General features: G+C 40.6%; 1 protein-coding gene across 2 annotated transcripts in view; it reads right to left on the minus strand.

The window, feature by feature from the left end:
* Positions 1-1240: 1240 nt before the first annotated feature.
* LOC120784209 (raftlin-like) overlaps positions 1241-25091 on the minus strand; it is a 97120-nt gene continuing 73269 nt past the window's right edge. For both annotated transcript variants that reach the window (XM_040117798.1, XM_040117796.1), the window contains exons 7-10: positions 23903-24021; positions 11656-11759; positions 6990-7065; positions 1241-6242 (exon numbers count right to left, since the gene is read on the minus strand). In XM_040117798.1, coding sequence (XP_039973732.1) covers positions 5568-6242; positions 6990-7065; positions 11656-11759; positions 23903-24021 — 974 coding nt within the window. In that variant the 3' untranslated portion in view covers positions 1241-5567. The remainder of the gene's footprint in view (positions 6243-6989; positions 7066-11655; positions 11760-23902; positions 24022-25091) is intronic.

Genomic DNA, 25091 nt, shown 5'->3' on the forward strand with positions numbered 1-25091 from the left:
TCTGCTTGCTGTAATCAATCCTCCTGCTCGTACTGGCAAATAAAACATCCTTTTCCTAACAAGCCTCCGATGGATAGGATTTTCGATTTTATTTAATTGATGCGCCGAGCTAATCAATTTTCGGAAACTATATATAATCGATAATGGATTAATTGTTTAGGTCCATTGTCAAGCAAAAAACCAAACAACCTTTAGTTCAAGCTTCACAAATGTACTTCTCCTTGTCTTACATCGTTGTGACCTGAAAATCTGTTTTGACAAAAAAAAAAAAAAAAGGAAATTAAGAAATTAATCCTGTATTTTTCACTATTTTCTGATCTTTTATAGACCAAATGATTAATCAGTTAATTGAGAAAATACTCGGGAGATTAATCGATAGTGGAAATAATTACCAGTTGCAGCCCTAGTTTGCCGTGTTCGCAAAAATATTTTCCAAAGTTCACCTGAAGTTAATATGAGGCTTCAGCAGTCTCAGTCGTCCCCTGTCTTTCCATTAGGAAAGCACATTAGGCGGCAATCTCTTAATGGACAAGAGAAATGATTACACCAAGCAAAAATGGTTTCAGTGTACATATGGACACCTGACTATTATTTTAAGAAGGGCTCGAAAAATTGTGAACCTATCCTTGAATTCGTTCACGAGTCAAATCCAGAGCTAAAGGATAATTCCTGAAATAGCTTTGCACTTGAACATCGAAGTTACTTTTAATAGCAGCTGCCTTAACAAACAGAGGCTGTATTTCCTTTGACACAAAAGAAGCAAGGACACATGTACACATTAAATATAAATCATTTTATAATATACAAATTGTACAGATGTCATGAACAATAGGAATGTGGCCATACTCAGGATAGCAAAGATAAAGAATACTTTTTCTTCCTCGTTAGCAAACACTGTTATGCAAGTGACAACAGCACATGATCAAAGATACTCAACATTCAAGATGGCAGCGGAGGTGACAAAGAACTAACATCAGAGACAAAAAAAAAAACCTAAGAATACATTTTCCAGAGGCTGTGAGCAAGCTAAAGTGACAACACAGGAAAAAAATGACAGCATACTATTGTATCATGATCTGATATTTCTACTCTGCCCATTTCACATCATAGTAGCACACAGGAAATGAACCATTACGTTTTTTTTTTTTTTTTTACAGCATTACCAAGAACGATTGCACCAGCGCCACTATTGAGGCTCAGAGACAATTATGCTGATATAAGACAGGAAACTGTATATTACTTTTTTTTTTTTTTTTTAACACAAATGAGTAGAGGGCTGCAAATGTATATTTAAGTCTAACATTAGACAAAGCTGTCTTTCTTTTCACAGATGGATAAGTTAACATGGTTCTGCATCATTTAACTGATGAAGTGTCAGACCCTGCCTCGCTTTCCTCTCCCTGTCTGTTTTCTGTAATACCAGACCGAAAAGAAAGAAAAAAAAAAAAAAAAATCACATTTACCCACAGTCCCTGGAGTGTACTCATGTCAGAGGTTAGACTGCACTGCAACCAATCAGCCCTTATCAGGGAGAGTTAGACCCCTGAAGGCCACGGCCTCAGGTAGGACGGGCGGATACAGGGCCGGCTGTAACTTTTGTCAAGGTTACAATCGTCCATGTTTGTGGATGTCCAACCGGAATGTAGTGGGAGTTGAAAAAACACAGTCACGTCACATGACACCACCTCGTCACTTAACTGATTTTCCAAACTCTGCTCTTCTGCACAAAGTGAAGTATGAGCTGTCTGTTTTCACAGGATGCCCGGGGGGGGAATAAATGTTTCAGATTAAAAAAACAAAAAAAAGCAGAAAGACAGTAATACTGAAATAAATTCATATTCATAAAAGAGGATAGATGAGAGTTAAAATGTTTATCTTGGCACTGGGGAGAATGGAGAAATTGATTAAATCTGATCAAATAAGTTGACCAGGATTCAGCGAGGAAATATCTCAAATATTCATAGTGATCTCGTCAGCTATCGAAAGGCGTATTATGGTATTGCCTTTCATAATTCGTATTTGTCACATCTAACAAAAGTGTGAAAGTGACAGCTGAGTCTTATTTGCTCCCCAGCAGCGTTAAATATTTCTTGAATACAATAAGTGCTTATTAAAGCTCAAACAGCCGAAAGCTACAAAAGAAAAGAAATTACCACAGAGAATATTATGATATGACTTCATATCTTAATTCAATATCAGAGTGGTTATTTGTCACGTGCTCGTGCGCACCCCTGTGCACAGCTGTGGGAAATCCATTCTGGCTCAAATATGACCCTTGAGCTTGTCTGTCATTAGTGATGAACTCACACTCGCAGGTCTGGGCTCCGTCATAGTGGAGGCCGAGAGGACAAGGAGCATATGTTTCAGGGGGGGTCACACACGCTGTGACCCCCTCGGTTTTAAAACCAGCAGCAGCTCTCGGGAGGTAGCTTGAAGCGTCAGTCAGAAATACATTTTAGCAAGCTTTAGCGGAACTGCAGAGGCAACACAAAGCCCACAATAAAAATCTCTCGACTCAAAAACAGAACATTCACAACGATAAAAAAAAAATAAAAAAAGAACATGTTCAAAACACCTTAAAAAAAATCCAACACATGTTACCTACATATAGACAAAAACTTCAAATCTTTTATCCCCTCACTGTGAATTCCAGTACTAAAATAGGGAACAACAGCCTCAAAATACCAACACTGACTTTAGCAAAACTTTCCTGTTTGACTATAACAAACATATAACACTTAAATCACCATTGTGCCTCTAAAAGACATTTCTAATAGCAGGTTGTGGGCCATTTACAGTATAGTAATAAGGCTAAACTGGTCGCAGTTTTTATATTCTACTCTACATAAAAACGTTTGCCATTTTACATCGAAAAAAAATCTCAGTGGCGGGTGGATTAATCCCCCAAAAGGAGAGCACTTACTTGGCATAATCGATCTTACTTGTGTGTAACTGAAGAGTTTCATCTCCAAAAGGAGAGAACATTTTTCATGACCAAGGTATCATCTATTCGCATAAAGCAAAAGATCCAAATTATTACAAATTATAGTCTATTTAAAGCAAGACAGCAGGTAGTTTAAGTTCTTGATTAACTGAATGCTACTATTTAATAAATAGGTTTTTTGAACATATTTTATGACAAAGTGTGTGTAATTTCTCTGCAAAATTTAGTACTTTTAACGCAAAATCGTCCTCCTCAGTGCAAATGATTCCCTATGACATCACCATTAAACCCGAAGGCTATTTTGTTGACATGTTGAGGTGTTTTGCTCCACCAATAAGTGACCCCCATTATAAATGCATGATTCCTCACAGATACCCCACTGACAAAATCCATTAGTGAGCTAATGAGAGCTCCACACTACGAACATTGCCACCTCCCTCCCTCGCGTTCCCCTTTCTCAAATGGAAAGCTACACGATGCAATGAAATAGCACATTATGACTTGGTTATTGTCAGAAATGATGTCTGGGAAGAGGTGCTTAAAGAGCCGGAGGTAAAATAATGAAGGAAATCTCAACGGGGAATGTGGGACGCAAACAGACATTACTTTAAATGAGCCCATTCATTTCTTTAATTTGACTCTCTTATGGTCTGTGGTCTTTCTCTATTTCTCTCAACCTCTTATTTTTTCTCAATGTCTCCCTCTCAATCTTTAGTTTTGGTCTGAATAAACAACAATCTTCTGCCCTGACCACACAGATTAACCTTGTTTCCACACTGAGAAGTGCTTTTGTTTGTGGCCTTTGACTGGAAATGTAATTAAAAATGCAACTTTGGGTAGAAATAAATCCTCACTCCTGTATGTAAAAACTAACTATGTGAATCTAAATAGGAGTTCTGCCCTTGAGCTGCAAACATTCAGCTGAATTTCACATCCTTATCTAACTTGGCTTTGAATATAGAACATTCTGTATGCAAGGTGAGCTTAGCACACCACACCAAAGAGTGATTATTGGCTCTCTTTGAAGCACTTGACGGCTTAGAGCTCAGCGTAAACAATTATCTCTTCACCCCTACTTTGGATTGCCTGTCGCAAACAAATGCCTTTCCCATAACCTCTACCAGCGTTCTCCTCCAAGTTCCTTCCACATCACAACCTACTATGACGCACAGAACGAAGGAACGGGAAATGGTGATACAGTCTGTGATCACATAGGACACTTTTCTGAGCCTACCTGCCTCTATACTGTCAGTCGTCTGGATGAGGCAGGCCTGTGTCTTGTCAGGAGTGGATTGTGGAACTGACTTGTCTTTCCACGACTTCAAAAAACTGAAAAGAGCTGCTCAAGCTGTTTAACTGTCAGGTGAAAGTACCTCTTGTAACAGATGCTGTATCTGGGTAGGACAAGACAAGAGAAGCTGAAGGGGGTAGTAACTTCAGAAGCAAATAATGACCTTTCAGGAACATCACTGCTTTTCTGTCAGGGTACCTAAATAACCCTAACTAGACAGGTTTCAAGCTGACATCAAACTCAATGTCACATTGCAACAAGAATGATATAATGCTCCTCACCCCCCTTAAAGGCCTGGTCACACCAGAGAGTAGCACAGTGTAATTTATCCCTGTATCTTTGCAAAATGTACGGTCCTAGAGGCTTGGTGACATGCGGACTATTCGCAGGGCTAGCTGGTATACTGCTGTGTCTGGCGAGCTACATGCTAACTTGATAGCATTATTCAGTCTTAATAGCTCCCCAAGCTTTTTTCTATTTTTTTCTGTATTGGGCCATTTACCCCCCCCTTTTGCATTTTGTTTTCAGGATTGTACACCATTTCATTCAATAAAGAATTATTCAAGGGGTAAAAAAAAGCTCTCATTGCCAGCTAGCCTGTTAACAGTTAGCTTGGTCGCTATTGAGACAATAAGAATTTGTACCTTTGACTCCTGTCTCATAACTATCAGCAAGCCAATCCTTTTTTGTGGAACAGTTTTTACTCTGACAACAGAGGTTAAATGAAAGTTGATGTTGAAACACAGCTAAGCTATGACAGCTTCCTCCACTCTTGACTCTTGACTGGTCAACAGCACAAATTTGGGTGTCAAACTCCACTGATTTTGAATTTGACGCAAAGAATTAATGCAGAATTACTTTGCCCCCAAGAACTAATGCACTGATCGTGCTGGCTCTGTTGGATAGAACTGATTTCACTGCAAGATTTTACAGTTTTAAGTGCTGATGTGACCAGGTCTTTAAAGTTTTGCTCATTCTTCTCAATTAAAACAAAAACTCATCCTGTTTGGTCATGGCATCATTGTAGATCTTCATCCCCCTGTTGGTCCTCATCCAGTTATTCCAGTGACTCCACTTTGACTATCACGCACTGGCACCACCTGTTTTCGATATATACATTCAATATGTGTGGTTATACGGTAGGACTGATGTCTGCATTTACATGAAATCATTCTGTAGCTACGCTGTGGCAGGCTTGGGCGAAATTGTCTATGGAAGATGGCAGCGATGTTGATCGGAGCCCCCGTTAATTTGGATCAGGGACAACACTGTGAACCAGTTCTTAAGATGGGGAATTTGAGAGGTAGGGTGGGGTAAAACCTTGACTACGGGCTACTCTTGAGTCTCCTCTGGGCTTTGATTGGTCAGTGTGGTCTGAGAACCTGCCACGATTTCCTTGGCGATGACCTCCATGCCTGCTGGTTCTTCTGTCTTTTGTTTGATCGCATTCTCTTCGCCCTCGTCTTTCTCCTCATCCATCTCAACACCGTTTTCGATCACAGCTTCAACTTTTGCTACGCCTTCATCCTCCTTTTCTTTGGCCTTGTTCTCTGTTTCAACAGTCGCAACGGTTTCTGCCGCTTCCTGGACTTCTCTGTTTTCTGAAGGCTCTCCATTCTCTTTTGATCCCTCTCCATCCAAAGTTATTTTTTCTTCCTCTTCTTCCTCTGTGCCATTTTCTACTTCTTTGTCTTTTGTCTCTGCTCCTCCATCTTTCTTTTCGACAGTCTCTATGCTGATTTCAATCCCATCATCAATCTTTCTATCTTCCTCAGACCTCAATTCTCTTTCTTTCAGCGTGTCATTTTCTCTCACGGCCTCTGCGTTTGTTGCGTTCACTCTTTCATCCCTACTCTTGTCTTCCTCTTTCTCAACGTTTTCTCTGTCATCAAGGATTTTTGGATCTTCTGCATCCTTTTCGTTTTTTGATTTTTTCTTCTTCTTGTTCTTTGCTGTGTCCTTGATGCAATTCTTGTTGGATTTGCTTCGGGGCTTGAAGATCAGTTTCTGAAACATTTACATTAGCATGTTACTGGAATGCATTGAAATTTAAACATGCTATTGGGTACAAAGCATTACACACAGACTTAATTAAGAATGGATCACAGTGGATCTAATATTGCACCAGGATAACTAGCTTATTCAAATGAGTCTCATTGATGCAGAGAAAGAAATTGAGGCCATTTTGAGGGGAGTCATTGGTGGCCTCAAGGCCTTCAGTCTGACCAAACAAACAGGCAAAAATTTAATGCAATATGTCCTCAATTGCTTCCGCAGGGTTCCACACATTGCAGGGATATAGAGGACTGAGATAAACTGCAGAGAAGCGGGCAAGAAAATCTTGTTAACGCTAGCAATTCCGTGAGTCTCAGGGCCTATTAAATTTGTTGTTGTGATGGCAGTTTAAATTCAGGTCAAAGAAAGCATCAACATGGATTCATTCCACTGCGGACAAAGGTTAGCTTTAGAGGTTATCACCACTATTCAGGGTCACCAAAGAAGCATTACCAACCCTGCTTCCCAAAACAACACATTTGTGCGTTGCTGATGAATTCCTGATATCCCAAACGGAGAAGGGTTTCTTCAGATTTACCAGTGCTGTGTCTGTTTGTCTACTTAAAACAAAAACAGCTGTGGAATTGGAGGTGGCAAAAGGTGATGTTGGCTTTGGATATATGGCGAGCAGGTGACAGGATGACTGGTAAGAGACCTCACATTAGCAAGAAATACAGAGAAAAATGTGAGGTCGTGTACCTTGGATTCCCTCCTCTTTCGGCCCAACACGGGTCTTTGCAGGAAAACAATCTGTTTGGTGGACAGACTTCCATCACTAAAAGATGAGGACAGAGAGAGAAAAGCAGAGAGTAGAGAACATCAGCTGAAAATTTTGACACTTCAACAAGACTCTGAGATTATTTTATCTCTTAAATCATGCACGTTTACATTTTTTGTGCTATTTTCTTTAGGATTGATATAAAATAACATGAGAATGGGAGATGGAAACAAGGTTTCCAACTGGCTTTTCAAGATTTAAACATGAATAGAAATGGAATAGAATGAAATAGCAATAGAAATGGAAACGGTGTTAAAAACACTGACAGATTCTTCATAATTCATTGCTGTTTTTTTTGCTCGCAAGAATGCTGCAGAACCATGTGTACAATTCATTTGAGTTAAATCCTGGGATAACACAGAGTGATCCACACTCTTATTGACCTTCCATCAAGATAGTCAAATGATCGCTGGCCACTGCTCATACTTCACACTCTTATCTGACAGTTTAAGGATGTAGGCTCACATTTGTGGCCCAACCTCTTTACTGCTGTCATCTGTCAGTGTCATTTCCCCCCCTTTCGTTTGGATTGTGCAGGGAAACAGATGGTTCATGTGCCGAGACGCTGATTTTGAAGTTTGCTGGAATGTCTGTGAGCAACCTGTGAGCATCTTCCGCGTCTCAGGACCTGTATTTTTCTCCCTCTTCCTCAATTCCCCAAACATAATCCTCAATCCCATGCATGCTCCCGTGTTCTGAGAAGGATAATCTGCGCAAGTACTCGCGCTGACAGATTAATCGTGGCTGGAAATGCAGATTCATTTCTGAGTGGGCTTCCTGTCTCTCACACTTACTCTCACTCTTTCGTCTGCCCTCTTTTTTTTGGCCCAGTTTGCTCTCACTAACTAGCTGTACGCCGAGTTTTACCTCTCTGCTTTTATCTCTTGTGACAGCCTGATGTGTGACAGTTTTATTGTTTGTTTCTGCTTTTTTTCCTTCTATTTCTCTTTTGTTATTATTGGACATGGCTTAAAAGGAGATATGTTGTCCTGCGCTGCTATCTGACAGAAGTCCAATAACACGTTCACATGTGAAACCACACACACAAACACACAGAGACAGGTTACATGCTGTCTATACTTAAGCTGCCTGCTCAACCTTGCACATGAGGAAAGATGGCAGGTTTATGATAGCTGCAGAAACCCTAAAAGTCTGCTACAAACCTTCCCTTTCTCAACATCAAATGGACTTGAGACTTCTCCAGCACAAGGCTTACCATCTAAACCATTCAAAGCCCACCACAACCTCTTTTTTCCATTACCTCCTTCTTTCCACCATTTATCCATAAGCTATTTTCTAGGCTGTCAAGAATGCTGGACAGCTTCCTGGTGAATCAAAGCTGAAAACTAACTGGAGCTCCCACCAAAAGCCCCAGACCATTAAGCTAGAAAGAAGTGGATGGCTTAGAAAATTACAGTCCTTTACTGAACCTGCTCTTGGCTGTTGGAGTCAGCTGTACTATTATAACTTGAAGCCATATAGAACAGCAATTGCCTGTGTCCATTTATGGGTGAATGTACCTGTTGGCGGCTTCATCTTTAGGGAAAAAGCAGACTACACACCTCTGCTGCAAAACTGCCACTTGAAATAAAAAAACTGGCACATGAAATGCTGCAACTAAATTCTAACGTTTCTTCCATAAAACCTAGATTAAAACTCTATAATATATATGTTGATCACTATTTACTCTCCAACAAAGTGAGATACCTGCAATAATTGAGTAATTTTTCTGTAGCTTCTTGTTTCCTTCTTGTATGTTCACTTGCAGAGAAATTCACATTTACTGTAGTAAATGGCTCTAAAATGTAATTACAATCTACATTAATTGAATGCGGCGAACATGAATGCATGCTCTGAGACAACTACGTGAAGTAATGTTGTGTGGAGAAGCTGCTGAGCACCAGTTAGCATTAATTTGAGACACTGCTGAGTTCACTGACACTTATCCGGCCCCTCCAGATGAAGTGCAGCCTGCAAACCCTCAGACTACAAAAAGCATGCCTTTGCAAATTTGCTATTTAAAAATGGAGGAGTCAACACCACAAAAACAAGTGTAATGAGTATTGCTAATCTGAAACAGATCATCAACCATTATTTTGGTGCGCGAAATGTTTTCCAGACAGGGAGAGAAATGAGCTCTGTCTTGTACTGTATCTAGGCCGACTCTGATTAATTAGCCATGTTGAGCTGTTGTGTTGTGGCATTTTGAAAGAGACGAGAGAGGGAGGGAAGGTAGAAAAAACAAAGGATGAAAATAGAGAGGTAATTAATCAGCTATGTTCTGGAAGAGCAGCAAACATGATGGGGCAGAGCAACATATTATTAAACCGGGGCTTTACATTTTTCAAGTCTATCTCAAAACAATATTTACATGTTTGTATGTACTTTGAAAGAGTTATTAGTGGATATTATCATTCGTCTTGCCAATAGGGGCCACAAAGATTTTCCTTAAGCAATTTCAACATAAGTGGGGGGGGGGGTCTGTAGTTGTCATTCTCTGCAAAAATACAGTCTAAAGTAGAAGCTAATATGAGGCAGAAGTCTGACTTTGACAAATCATGTGGGGATGCTCCAGAGTTACAGTCCTTTAAGTACGAAATTCCCCTTTGTGCTTCCTGGACAATGTTTTCTCTCCGAGTTGCAGCAGGAGGACAGGAAGTGGGAATCTGGCACTGAAATGGCCATAAATCTGGAAGATACGCACTCGATTTCTCTGATATTAATCCCACCTTTTCCTGTTCGTAATATTAGAAGTCATTTTTGCACCTATCAGGCAAATTCCTTTTAGAAGGGATCTCTTTGTGGCCCGTATGGACAGCAGGGGCAATTACAGCAACCCATAGCACTTTCGACGTACATTTGGGCATGTGAGCATTGTTTTAAGGCAGACTTGAAGCCTTCCTTCAAAGAGTACATCCCTCCGATTCTTAGGGCTGCCCGCTTGTTGAAGTGCCGTGCCTTGTCTTCTATTTCTATACGTGTTAAATGCAAAAGATGAGGTGCGTGGGTGTGGAGGAGTTGTTTAGAGGCACGTTTGACGGAGCTGACAGCTGAGTAACAAAAGGAGAGTAGTAGCAGTAACAAGTAATGTAACAAATTACTTTCGCTGCTAGGTAAATAGTAAAGTAATGTAATTACGTTTTCATTGAATAATGTGTAATACGTAATTGATTACACTTTACACTGATAGTAAGTAACTTACTGTTACTGTTGGGCTAACTTTTATGTACTTGATTGCAATATTTAAAGCCAAAGCAGGTCTGCTTGATCGTGAAGGCCTTTGACTATATCTGTTTTGTTGTATTTCATGAGTACGCTATTCTCAAAAACCCACGAGTGGTTTCTACGACTGGTTTGAAGTGTCACAGTGAGCCATACTGGACCATACTGGGGTGAAATATTTGACCGGTATAGCACAGTGTCAGCATGTTATGGAACAAATTCTGTTTTGAAGTGCAGCTCTTCAGTGTGTCTGGGAACATGCGAGGCCTTTGACCATGAGCGGATGTGCGCTCATATAGCAGCCGTGAGTGATGAGTCAGCGTGAGCTTAGCTGAGGAGCCATTGCATTTCCACCAACAGTCAGAGTTGCTGCTTTTGAACGCTCACAGCTGCTGCCGCTGCTGCTTGCTTGCCTCAAAGCTCGGCCTAAACACACTTGGCACAGATTTAGGTCCATTTCTTCTAAAAGCCTTTCATATTTCTTTGGACGATGACTTGAACGGACAAAGTGTGCACGCTATCATTTATACCAAGTTCCAGTTTAAGATATTCTGTAGCATATACAGTAGGTAGCGGCCAGTTTTCAGCTTCCCTTCTCGTTCTACTTTGTAGGTCTCGCGTGAACTTAACAGGTTGCCTCCCCATAACAAAACTAGAACATGTTAACAGTGAAATTTTCCATTTTCCTTTCTATTCACAGACGTTTTAATTAAAAAAAAAAAAGACATATTTTGTCTTGTCTTTGTAAAAATTGCAACTAAAATAAAACTTCCATTTTATTTTATTCTTTTGAAATCCAACTTAAATTAGTCTTTTATTGTTGTCCTTGCAATTGTGTGCCTAATATAAAGCACTTTGAGTCTTGTTGGCGCTGTATAAAAACTTACCTTGCCTTGAGTACTTTCATTTTATAGTACTTTGTACTTCTACTTCTATAGTTCTACTTGATAGCAACTTTGCAGATTAATATTTTTCAGTCAAAACTTACTATCAGCTCCATCTTGACCAGCTACAAATTTAAAATGCCATTCACACGTTAATGCATCAATAATACAGATACGATAATATAATATACCCTATGTAAAAATGTAACGCTCTATAAAGGGCCATTCTGCGTAATGCATACTTTTACATCACATTTTTGCTGATAATACGTATATGGCTGCTTATTGGTTTTAGGAGTCACATGGTTAAATTGAGATCACCGTGTGTTTTGAATACTTTTTATAGACACTCATAAATCAGTAAAAATTAACACAAAAGCTTGTAGTTGCTGGTGTTGCAATTCCCGCTGGCTCCCAACAGAGGTCATTAGAGGTCATAGATTACTTAATGCCCCTTAAATTGTCAAACGAGGGCGATTACCCGTTAGTCTTGATTAAAGGAGTTGGCAGCACACAGGTGAGTCTCCATCCATACGTGGCGAGGGACTGGAGCAGAGGAACATAATCAGCCTTCACCTGCAGACCCTGTGAAGAAAGCAAGATGTCCGTCACAACCTGCAATCAACTCAAACAGCTCTAAACCTGAACATATTCGCCATCCTTCTCCCCCTTAAACAGCACTTACATTAACACAATGAGCAGTATAGAGGCATATTATGTAGCAGAGTGCATTCACTGCTGTGATTACGGCTGTGTCGCATCAAGGTATGAGATATAATCAAGCGCTTTCATCTCAGTTAAAAGAAGAAAACAAAGAACTTCCCTCTCAGATATGATGGCTTTTATACAATGTACCTGGTATGTTTGCTGTCTGAGAGGTTGCTTTCGCTAGCAGCGGTCGCTGGGGTAAAGAAGAATAAAAACCGAGACATAAACCCAACTGCTACAGAAACTCCCAGGTTGCCATGAGTCAACATGGCCACCGTCTCTATTCATGACAAGTATCTGTCACTAAGTCCTTGACTAAATAGACTGCTCATGTGAAACTGCTCACTGGTGGTAAACATTTCAATGCTGATTGAGCTATTAAAGTAACATCAAATGAGCCACAGCCGCATTGTCTCGGTGATGGATTTAAATCGAGAGTGGATGAAGCACAAAAAATTAAATGCCGATTTTGACTGCGGGGAAAAAAGTTATTCAAACTGAAATACACACACACACACACACACACACAGCTTTTATGTAGAGGAAGTGTGTGTGTGTGGTTTGTCATTCTTGCCACGTTAGGCACCTGCCGAAAATGAAAAACCGCGACACACGTCAGTCAGATTGCTCCAACCAGTAACAGCCTTTGCATCTGCACGCAAGCACACACACACAGAAAAACAAACGCTCATATAGAGGCATTAAGAGACCTCAAGGCTCTGCATTCTGAAAAGCATGTCTAAAGTTGTGGACTATAGAAAATAACTATCATTTGAAAGACAAGACTGAAATAAAAGTCTCAGCATTCAGGCCGTTGCCCTGTTTTACATAAATTTCACACCGTTACCCTCGTTGGTGCAGTATGAGTATTGATATGAGTCAAGAAGGGAGTGAACAAGAACCAAGTGCACCACACAAGTTCACAGAGCCTATTCATAGTGCACTGATCAACTGTTCAAGAACAGAGACTTGAGAATACATCACACCTACACACGCTACAATAGCCTTCACTCTACTGCGAGGTGTTGAAGTCGTCCCTAATTAAAGCTGCACCAGCCAAAGGTTTCGTGTGGATGTACTGTACACCCGCCTTCATCTGCCTCCATCACAGAGAGGCTGCGCTAGACAAGTGTCCCGTTGGTCCCTGAGGGAACCACCACAGATTCGTGAAAATCGGGTGACAAATCAAAACTCGAGAGTGAAATACAAAACCAAGGCAGAACCATGACCTTTCCGCTCTTTCCTCTTCACATCCTTTTGTTTAAAGTATCGCAGAGCAGCCAGGTTAACAGACATAGGCCTGTTACATGCAGTTTACTGATGAAGTGTAAGGGGATTTGGGGTTTTTTTCGTCTCTTGCTCCTGTTTTAGAGCTGGAAACATGCCTAGCGGCTGTTCCATCCAGCTTTACTAGTGACAATGTGAGTGATGTAAAATAAAAGCTTTAATCAGCTGGTAATCAGGACGGTAGCTGGCAATCTTTCTCTTGTTTTCTGCTCTTGCTTAGTCTTGTATAATCCTTTAACACACATTTCTACATTGTAAAAAATGCAATGAAGTAACACTTTACTACTTTATAAATTGTATTTTTATAGATTTAATTCTACCGTAGATAACACTTTAAAGGGTCAATTCACTCAAATCACGTGCTCTTACAATGATAATGATAATGACACATTTTGGAGGAGGGAGGTAAATTATTGTGGGATAAACTACTACTACTGCTGTAATACTTCTAAATAACATATTATCTACTGACATACTATTAATTCTATAACAGCAACAAGTATTATTAATTCTACTTCCATTACCATTAATACTACTGCTGCTGGGCAATTGCCCCTAAGCAGCTATTCATCCATTTTTTATTTGACTATACTAAATTCTATTTGACTTGATTACAACTGCCACTATTGGTACAACAATACCGCAATACTACTATGTATGCATGTAGATACTAGAACTATCATTTAATATCTACTGCAACCACTGCTACTACTGCACAACTACTACTATACAAGTAGTGAAGTAGTGCAGCTGCAGTAGTGCGGCCGCGTCTACTACTATCCCTCCAAATGTTACATGTACCTCTATTGCTGCTAGTACTACAAGTATGATTGCTACCACAACTGCAGTACTTTCCTACTACGATTACCCCAACTTCCGATTGTGCAGCTGGACCTAGTGGGTAGTCCTACAGAGAGAATTATAAAGGGAGAACTTTCTCTGAGAGAGGGATCGGCATGCAGTGCTCATTGTCTGCCATGCAACAGACTTAAAGTCAAAACACAAACCCACTCCACTGCACAATGCCTCGTACTTCTTCCAAAGATTTTAATTGACCAAGATGACAGAACATGCGCAAACAGCCGCATATTAAGTTGTAGATGGCAAAGAGCTAATTGTTAGAACACAAGACACTGCTCCAGACATTATTTACACAAGCATTACTTTCTAAGTTCCTACAGGGAGCGGCGCATCTCCATTTTTCAGGAGTTTATGTTGGAACCACTCCCAGAAACATGTTCTCTTTCAAAGCCTTCCCAGAGAGTAAATTGAAAAATAATTTTTCTGAAATGGCTTGCTGTTCTTTGGAGTAGGTGAGAGTTACTCACAGTCCCCGGAGCGGGGAAGTCAGCTCTCCCTGACTTATTATGTGGGGCCACCTTGCTGCGCCAGCACTCCAGCACCAACCTGTGAGCCTAAAAAACAAAGTAATCACATCGCCATCTTTGTCTTCGGTGTTATCTGAGTGACCATAAAGGAGGACCACACGGTGGGAAGACAGAAAAGCTCTATTTCAACCACCTCGGTCAAAGCTACTTTTTCCTGAGACCATGTCCTCACAAGTGTAAACACATTTGTACCTTGGTCCGAGCACTAAAAAGATTATTAAATGGCTTCTCAGGCAGGACGGAAAAAATATAGTTATTTAGTTATTCACTTTCACTCTCAAAATCTTCCCAGCTCAACTTCCTTGCTGTCATTTTCAGAAAAGGTGTGGAGATATACTATCCAGCGTTTGGGAACATGGCTCTAAGACAACGTTTATTTTAAGGCCTATGGCAAGAGAGTGTGCAGCTGCAGGTCACCTTAAAGTTCATAGTGCACTTTGACAGTCAGCTCAACAAAAACACAGGTCTATTGTTTTTCTTTAGACCCCCTCCACCAACTCCACAAGATAGACACAACAAACCATAATTCTGTCTCTTCAGCAGCTCTGAATATGGCTGCTGTTTTTTGCAGACTACTGGGGTCAGCCGGTTTGTAGACACAGTCCAGCAATGATGAAGCAAATACCTTTTAAAAAAAAAAAAAAAAAAAAAGGGGCATTCAGATACTGTTCCTGATGGGCTCGCTCGCCCTGGAGTGTTGTCACAGCAACAGAATATTCAACATCCACTATGTTTTAAAGCGCCTGCAACAGTAATTTCTACGTGCCTTTGGCCCTTTCAAAAACATTAAAAATAAATATTTTATATTTGTGCTGATCTTACATGTATTCCTCCCTGTTACATCTGCACACTTTTGCGTATAGATAATATCAGCTTGTTGCCTAGCGCGGATGTTCTGAAACCTCTCCCCAGCTTGACTAAACAGTCTCACCACAAGGTCCATCTTTGTATCTGTTCAGGAGCTTTCAACTGAATCCTACATTGGACTTATAGTTGTTTAATGTTTAAATGTTTAAATTTTCATTTTTGTGGCACTGGTCTATGTCGAGACTAAAAGTTGGGGCTGCAGGCTCAAACTTGACCCCGGAGACAGCAGCTGAAAAACCAATCTATTCTGTCCATTGAGTAGCTGTCCCAGAACTTTTGATTGTATCACAGGGTCTAAAAATAATTGCATAGGGTATAAACAGCAAGGGTATTTTTCATTATTAAGTTATTCATTTCTATTTGTTATTTATTTGTTTTGTTTGTATTATTTTATTTATATTGATTTTAATGATTTTAGCCATGCTAGTGCAGTTACTCTGGGGATGGCAATGTCACTCTGTTAGTCCACCACTTTGGTCCAGACTCATACTTGGTGGTTTTCCTACCCTCCCTAGGATGCCGATGCATCATCAAGGGACATTTTCCTGGCTTAAACCCTGCATTACTGCAACAATAATAAAGCTTAATAGAAGACATAGAAAGTCCATCCAAACTTTAGATATTTATGAGGCATTAGCCTACTTTTGAGTAAAGACTAAACTATGTAGCCTGATAACACATGATGAGGTGGTTAGGAAAACAAAGGATCAGCCAGCGCATGGAGTTGTTACTGTTCATCATGTGTCAGTGAAGGCTTTTATTATGCACTTTTGCAGGGAGAAAAAAAATGGAAGCATTTGATGTTTGAAAGTGATGATTCAAATGGGGAGTTCTGAGACAGCTCGTCAGACAAGTCATCACCTTTAAAGCAACAGCTGTAATTTTTTTTTTTTCCAGACAAAATTCAAAGTTCCTCTCTGTGTCTCATTTCTCTGCATTTTTAAATTTGCCTGCCGGGTAGTTAGCTAAAAACCAGATGTTTTCTCAGGTTACTGAGCTGACTCCTTTAACCACAACCTACTTTGGAGAGGAGAGGAGCAAGAGATAAACAGCTCTACCTCACCAGACTATTCACTTTCGCTCGTAACATAAACTACAAGCACGCCACAATGGTTCTTTTGAGATGGCCCTGGACCTACATTAAGCCATTTTCTGAGGACCTCCATCAAATGGTAGCTAGGCAGTGGTGGAGGAAGTACTCAGATGCTTTACTTAAGTAAAAGTACCAATACAACAAAATAAAATTCTTCCATTAGAAGTAAAGGTCCTGCATTTAGAAAAAGTGCATTGTCAGAAAAATTCCATCAAAGTATCCAAAGTTAAAGGACTTGTTCTGCAGAAAAACGGCCCCTGTGACTGATATACAGTATTTTTATACATTACGTTATTAGGTAGTTACTGATGCACAAGCAGTTGGAGCTAGATTTAATTACCTTATAATCACTCAGGTTAGGCTAGTGGTTCCCCACCTCGGGGTCATGACATCCTCTCAGATTTACAACAAACAAAAGTTCTTCCACAAAATTTGTATTTATTTATTTATTTATTTTCCGACTTTTCTATGATATTGAATAATTTCACCTCTTGGGTCTCAAACAGTTTCAATTTAAATGAAACCATCCTAGAAGTCTATAAGAGAAATCACTGTTTTTTGGAACAGCTAGCATTTCATAGACATCTGAAAAATGACAAGGGGCCCCAGCTAGATGCTTTTTTCTGGGATAATGTGATATAATTATAATAAGCTTATGATATTTATATTATTATCATATTTGTAGTGTAAAAACTGTAATACTAAAATCTGAAATGTAGTGGACTAGAAGTATAAAATAGCTCAAAATGGAAATACTAAGTACCTGTAAAAGTACAGTACTTGAATAAATGCACATAGTATCTTTTCACCGCTGTTGCTTGAACATTCACAACAAAACTGTTAAATATATTCTGTTGGGTACGTGTTATTACTTGTTTTCTTATATCCCACTACACTTTATAAACAAGTGCACCCTACAAACCGAAACCCGCCCCTCCGCTCGACAGCTATCAGCATCATCGTCACATTGTCTGGCAGACCGGGTGTGATCTCTCGCTTGCACGGACAGCGCAAATTACTCTCCTCCGATCTGGGTCACCTCTTCCCTCACCTCGGTCAGAGAGGATAGAGATATCCTGGACAGGCGATACACGTTAGCGGTCAGCTCCCTGCACAACGTGCACACCTGCAGGCCACGGCATGCGCCCACGGAAGCAGAGCACATAATACAACATATACTGTACACTGTGAGTGATGCATGAGGTCTGACATTGGAGTGACTGAACACACACATGCAATATACTCATGTGTCAGTCTGAGGTGTCCTTTTGTATGTCTTCACGTGTCGAACTGAGGTGTCCTTGTAGGTCTTAAAACCAGTTCTTCAAAGATTCCCTCCTGCCGTACCGATGCTATGATGTGGGGCCCTAATCCCATTTTAGACATAATTTAGTTTCTGAGGACTGTGAAGTGCTGCTCTTCAAAGCTGGGGATGCTAGTGAATTCTGGGCCTGAGTGACAATAATGTCAGCTCTGTTAAGCTCCTTTCACTTGCTTTGACTTTGGACTGCCATTTCTTAAATTTGAATTCTACTCATATTAACTTTTCGGGCGTCTTTCTGCCGGAGCAGACACTTTCTCTAAACTCCCCCTGCAGCTTTTCTGGTTTGTCTTGTGGGTTACGAGTTGTCAAGATCAAGGACTGAGCGCACCTGCGACATCATCAAACTGCAGTGCTTGAAGGTGTTGAAAGAATATTTTACTTACAATCACGCTGTGGTATTCATAGTCTTCAGCGGGAATACCAAAAACGATGTACAGACAGCTCTACATCTTGAGAAAATAATTAAGCATGTATTAAACCTGCAATAATATCCTGTACTACCAAACTGAAGTCAGAGAGAGAGAAAACTGCTTTAATTTTAGCTTTAAATGATTTTTCAAAGACCAAACTCATAAAACAACATTTTTTTCCTATGTTCTAGCAGCGCTAATAACAGCCATAAACAAAGCTTTTTGTTGTGGTTACCAGGGAGCTAGTTGCAATCTGTCTTGTTTTCTGCTCTGCTCTTATGTATAAAGCACTGGTAACCACTGCACAGAAGTAATCATTGTCTTGAAGATGTTAAACTTTTTTTCTTTTTCTTTTTCTGTCATCACTGTCTAGTAGAGCCATTCTGTACCTAATTAGAATAACAAACAGACATGCCAGTATTATTCCTCTGGTAAAGAATATTTTAATGGTTCAGTAACTAAACACTGATCAGCCACAACATTAAAACCAGTAACCAATTTTAATGTTGTGGCTGAATGGTGTAGATATATATATATATATATATACACATATATATGTATATATGTGAACTTTTGCTCAAATTCCATTCACCTTCTCTGTATTTGGGTTGTGGCACATTCACACATGGCACATAAAGCTAAGATTATGTGCATGGCTGGATACAACTCGGGGGAAGTGTGAAAATAATGCTCTTTTGTGCTTTGAGTGTTATGACCCTTATAAGATGATCCTTTACAGACCCATGGAAACACAGTAATTTTTGACCCTTTGAGCCCCGATTGTCCTCTTAAAGGGGCACTTCACTGAGTTAACATGTCAAAGTGAATTCACTAGTCATGAGGAGCACTACACAGCCTGTGGAAGTTGCATGAAGTCTTCTGTTTGCTCTGGAGGAGTTCTGTCGTGAAAAATTGCAAGAAAGTTGCTTAAGTGACGTCACCTTGAGTAATCTCAGTCTGGGTTTAAAACCATGTAGTAGCATCTCGGGCGATAAAGGATTCAGTGTTTTTTTGAAGCTTGACCCAAACAAGGGACTAAAAGTGAGCATATCTGACTTTATATATCTGTCACCTTAGATATCGGTCTCTTAACGATCTCGTAACGACTGAGCTGCAAAACTAAATTGCTAGAGTGCCCCTTTGAAAAGAGTAGTGTACTGATTTCACATTGCATTCCTGTAACACTGTCCAAAGCACGGCAGACAGTTTAAGAAAATAAAAAAAAAAGGTATGCAGCAGAAACAGAGATATCATCTTTTTTATTCCCCTCATTCTTCCTCCTTGTCAAAATCATGTGCCTACATTAGCCACAATGCAATTCATTCAGCTCATCTTTCAATAAAACACACACACACACACACGGATGTCTTTGTGACTCTGGTGCACCTTCGCTGTTTTATCTGGATACAGAAAGACTGAAACAAAACACCTTCCCGCCAATGCACTTTTGTCCCTCTTGATAAATACGCTCTCCCGCCGCTGCTCATTGTGAGCAAACGTATTACGTCCAACCGTAGTTGACGCCTGAAGAAGAACATGTTTCGTTGTGGTTATTACTTCTGCCGAGGAGGTTGTGTTTTGTTGGTTTTTTTGTTTGTCAGCAGGATTACGCTAAAACTACTGAACCGATTAGCACCACACTTGGTGGAGGGATGTGGCAAGGCCCAGGCAAGAACCCATTAAATCTAGGAGTGGATATGGGTTTTCAATCACTTTCCTTAACATTGTGAGATAGGACATTTTTCGCCTTGGCTGACGTGTGAACAGTACTTAGAGCCGTTCCAGTTGCTCTTGTGAAACTCAGTGATAGGAAAGAGAGCTTTCAGTACTTCAGCTCCATTGCAGCTCCTGTATTGATTTTCCCACAGGACACAGGAGATGAGAAGCTGGTCCTAATTGGAGTTTCATAGCAGAGAACCTTAATGAGTTATTCATTTTGAGGCACTTCACATCCATCCGTACGGTTTCTATTCAGGTCACTTTGCTCAGGAAAAAACAGCCGCGTTCAGGCGGCGGCTACGTTCCTCCTATGTATTTAGGAGTTGGGACATCTGTCCAAAAACGGTGCTGTTTTGTTTTTCATGAGGAAAAAAAAAGCCACAAGAAATGTCTGTGTGAGCTCTTTAGCACTGATATCATTCTTGTGCAGAGTATATGCAGCCAGTATGTATGCTTTTAATTTATTTCCCTTGCTTGAAAATGCATGCATTCTGCTGTTTTCCTCCTGGCTGTGTTCTGCTGTCATTCAGTACAAACGGTTTCCATAACACTTGCATCTTAGTTTGTCAGTTGGACATTTATTTTTTCTGCTTGTCTCCTTCTTTAATTTCCCTCTATGATATGATTTGTTTTGGAGTCAAAATTTTATGACCCATGAGTTTTGTTTGTCTCACATGTAGCAAAGTCTGGTTTTTGTCACATTTGTTGGCTATTTATAATTTTACTTCAATACTTCTATGAAAAAAAACCCATTTTTGAATGTTTCTATGTCTTTTTCAGTTTATCATTTGGTAATAAACTAAATAAATGACCTAAGCAGATACATGTATTTTTTTAATTTTATTTTTATATGTATTTTTATCCAAAGAGAATACTTCATGTAACTCTAATTATTTTTTTAAAATGGCTGACATTATGTTTTACTATACAGTGAGACATATGTAGTCTTTGTTCACCAGTGTTGGGCAAGTTACCTGGAAAATGTAATCAATAACTCATTACATATTACTGATTGAAAAAAAAAAACTATGTCGAGCAAAAGAGCATTACTTTTCACTTTACTTTCATTATTCAGGACGATTCCACCAAAGGTGCCTTTACACAACTCCAAAGCCTCCACACCCACATCCCTCTCTCCTCCCCAGCCAGGTGTAAAACCACTCAGGTTTTTTTTTTTATACGCTAATAGAAAACGCAGTCACATGATCTGGACCCTGTATATTACACCTGAGACTTGTGTCCTAATTTACCAGCAAGGCCGATTAAGCACAACAGAAACACCCTGTATGGTCTTCCAGTAATAATAATGTTAAAATATAAGAAAATACGCTTTTGCGCTGGTCTAGAGTGGAGCTTTGGTATGATAAACCTTTCTCTAATGATCTAAACCCATCTAAACTTTATGTGGCGCCCCTCCCCCTGTCTTGGATGCTGCCCCGGCCAACCTCAGCCGGAGACTGGCTGACACGGGACGGTCGTCAGCTGATGTTTTGATAAATTCATTTTACGTATAAATCTTGGTCGGACCCCCTCCGTGTCACATTGCTTGAGCCAGATTGTGACAGCACTATGAACAGTACTATGCATTTGTATTCAGCAGTAATCTGCTGTGCTGCTATAACTGCGGCATCTCTGAGGCTCATCACCGCGCCGCTGCTTTGCGAACACCTGTAGATCTGATACCACTAGAACCTCAGCACGTTCACATGCAAATCTTTTGATTAGTTTTAATTCATTTATAAATGAAAAAATTAAAACGCCCTTTTTTTCCCTTCAGTTATGAATAGACACCGTCCCTGAGATGATACACTCCTACTTGACGACAATGTAGGTGATTGCACGCCCTCGGTGAAAGAGCTTGTTTTCCTCTTCTTCTTGGAGCTTCATACATCCAACCACCTGTCAGACTTTTGGATAAATAAAACTGTAAAGCATTAGGGAGAAAAGAAGACGATATATATAAAGAACAAGAAGAAAACACCCGCAATCAATATTCAGCCTTACTTTCCATTGTAATCATCCCGGCACTGAAACAATAATGAGCTGTGAGGATACTTTGCATATATATTTTCGGCAGTATCACAACGAATGCGGATGATGTGAGAACCTGATTGAAAGATTTGTGAAAGAGTGTGTTGTCAATCTGATTCGGCACGGTGCAGATTGCTCGGGTGAAACAGGTTTTTATAAAGTCCCCGTGGAACAGTTGCTTGTTTCCCCTGGAACACTGGGTGTTGGTTTGGTGTCGTTCTCTGCTGACATTTCTGAGGAAGCCTTGAAATCCATTAAGCTTTAACAGTATTACCATCAATCTCAGAGGAGGGGCGGTTCTATTGCTGCCGCCAGACTACTGCAGGAGTTTTTTTTTTTTTATTGGCGCATGTGGCCATTCGGTGCTGGGCTGGACAAGCAGAAAAGCCACATTTTAGGGACAGAAGTCTCCTTTCACACTTGGACAGCCACAAGCCTCAAAAAGTCTAAATTCAATTACTGAGATAGCATCGGCAAACACATACAGACACACAAAAACCCAAACCACACGCACTGAGTGGACACAAGCACATGCACGTGGAGCTACACGGACAAACATGTATACATGCAGACACACGCACACACAATACAGTACATACAGATGAAAGGCAACGAAATGGCTGCAATCCCTTTAACTCTAGACAGAAATCAATTTCCAACTTGGAACTTGTGCTGAGTAGAGACACTAATCGTTGGGCAGATAAGGGCTTGTTTGCTCCTGATAAGACCGGCAACCGCAACACATGTCCCATAAATTGAGATTTGCCAGATTTGCCTTTGGGGTTGTGGGGAGAATGGTTGGCTGAAGAGCGGAGAGGGGATGGAAAGGCACAATATCAATACAACTGATTTCAATACTGATGTCAGGACAAGAAGACCAGTGTCTTAAAGTGGACTTGTGCTCTAAATAGGGCTCGGCGATGCTGATGTAAACATATATCTGTTGAATCCCACAATTTTCATATGACCGTTACCGATGGGTGACAAGTTAAAGGAAGAACCCGCATTAAGTGTTCTGGTAAAATGTTTGGCCACCGCGAACCTTCAGAAGAGCTCCAATGCTTCTTGGCTTAGATTCTCTAAGTCTCTGAAACTCTACTGGAGGCATCCCACACCAAACTTAGAAAATACATTTCCTCATTTGGTGTTTTGATGATGGTGCTGTCTGGCACATCATTTCAGAATCTCCCACAGGGGTTCAGTTGCGTCGAGACCTGGCGACTGGGAAGGTCATGGCGTTTTCATACCCATCAAACCATGCAGTGACACCGCCCTACACGAGCGCATCAGCATTCCTTACTTTTCATTTATCTATTGCTCATTTATTCAGGGTTGTTTCTCTAATTAGCAATAGCTATATCGCTGTGTGGACAATGTTTGCAAAACCAAATGTAAAATAACAGCACTGAACATCAGTTGTATTCAGATGTACTACACACTCATCCGCTGCTCTGGACTCCACACATTCACACATTTACTTTCCGCCTCGCTACATACAGTGTACTATAGGGCACTCTGCTTCCTGCACTGGCAATGAACGATGGCACTGGATGTAAACTGCGAGGTGTGGAATCGTCCGATATGGGTGTAATTTCTTAGGATATAGTTTAAATCACAAGCATCTTGTAATCGTAATTTGGATGACATAATTTTGAAAAATGCCAACAGAATATTATAATATTATCACAACGTGACCCAGCCCTGGTTAAATGTGCCCCTGCATGTCTTTTAACACAGTTATTATGTTAAGTAAACCTGCCATTCTAAACTAGTAGCGTTCACAACATGTACTTAAAAAAAAAAAAAGATGCAACCTTTTCCCAAGATTTTCCTCTCTACTGGGGGCACGGAGCGCACAACCTGTGACACTGTGTCAAAAAAAGACAAATTTCTCTACTCACATCGATGATGGTCCACTGCTCCACTACGATGGCGTCGAAAGTCGGAGTGGCCACGTTGGGCTCGCCCTCGCTGGCCTCCTGGAAGATGAAGACACTATCCACCGACTTAGGCAGCAAATCTGCAGAGAAGAGGAAAAAAAATCCAGGCGTGAAAAGAGTATTTACTGGATGGAGTGTGTCTGCCTTGTCCGCGCTGCTCCTTAAGGCCCTCCAGGCCAGAGGAAATGGAATGATATCAGTCAGCCGCATTCACACATAACCCTTTATTACATAGCCAGTGGTGTGGGCCATTTGTATTAGCAATGTGCACTTTATGCATTATGCAGGGCGACGTGAAAGAAAGGAAAAGAAAGGAGCAGGTATTCCCCTTCTGGGATGTTTTTAAATAGGAGAGGAGACATTATGCGCTACGTCCGTGGTTTTCAGGACCCAGAGCCCTGCTGGTTTTCGTGCTCGACAGCTAAACAAAGGCAAATTACAAATGGAAAGCAAAGTGAATGCAATAGCCGATAGGATTTAAATCCAGCAGCACTCTGTGTCCTGTGGATCAGGACTGAGAACCAGTTTTAAAAAAAAAAAAAGAGAGGGACAGATTTTAACTTTGGCAAAATGTAGACACCAATTTAATGAAGTCAGTCTGTAAGGCATTAAAGCATAAATCCTTTTGCTAAGCCTGCATAATACACCTTAAAAAGACTTGAATTAAGGGAGCCACATAAAGACAGTGACGTTGATGCTTTAGGCCACTAGCGAGATTGTGTGCTGCTGACCAAGTAGATTTTCTAAACTTCTCTTCCGTTGGAGGCTAACAATCGAAGGATTGGCATCTGGCCCCCATGAGCCGAGACCCCTTTGCACCCAGTGTCTCTTGTTATTCCTTTTGATGCACATGCCCATTACACACACACCCACCCACCCACACACACACACACACACACTCACGGACACAATACATGCCCCATGGTCCCGTCTTCCTGACTGGCCTTAGTGCTTTCTCATTACTCCCACACCATTTACACACTAATACACTTTGGGCGCCAATACGAGACGCTCCACATTTCATTACTCGGCCCTAATAATAGGGGGATGAGAGGTGGCTGGAGAGCCTGCGGAGAGAGGGAAGGAGAGGAAGATAGAAAGAGAAGGCGGGAGTGACCAAGACAGAGGGAGAGATAGAGTGGATGGCTGA

The sequence above is a fragment of the Xiphias gladius genome, chromosome 22 (assembly GCF_016859285.1).
Source record: "Xiphias gladius isolate SHS-SW01 ecotype Sanya breed wild chromosome 22, ASM1685928v1, whole genome shotgun sequence".
In the NCBI taxonomy this organism is placed as follows: Eukaryota; Metazoa; Chordata; class Actinopteri; order Istiophoriformes; family Xiphiidae; genus Xiphias; species Xiphias gladius.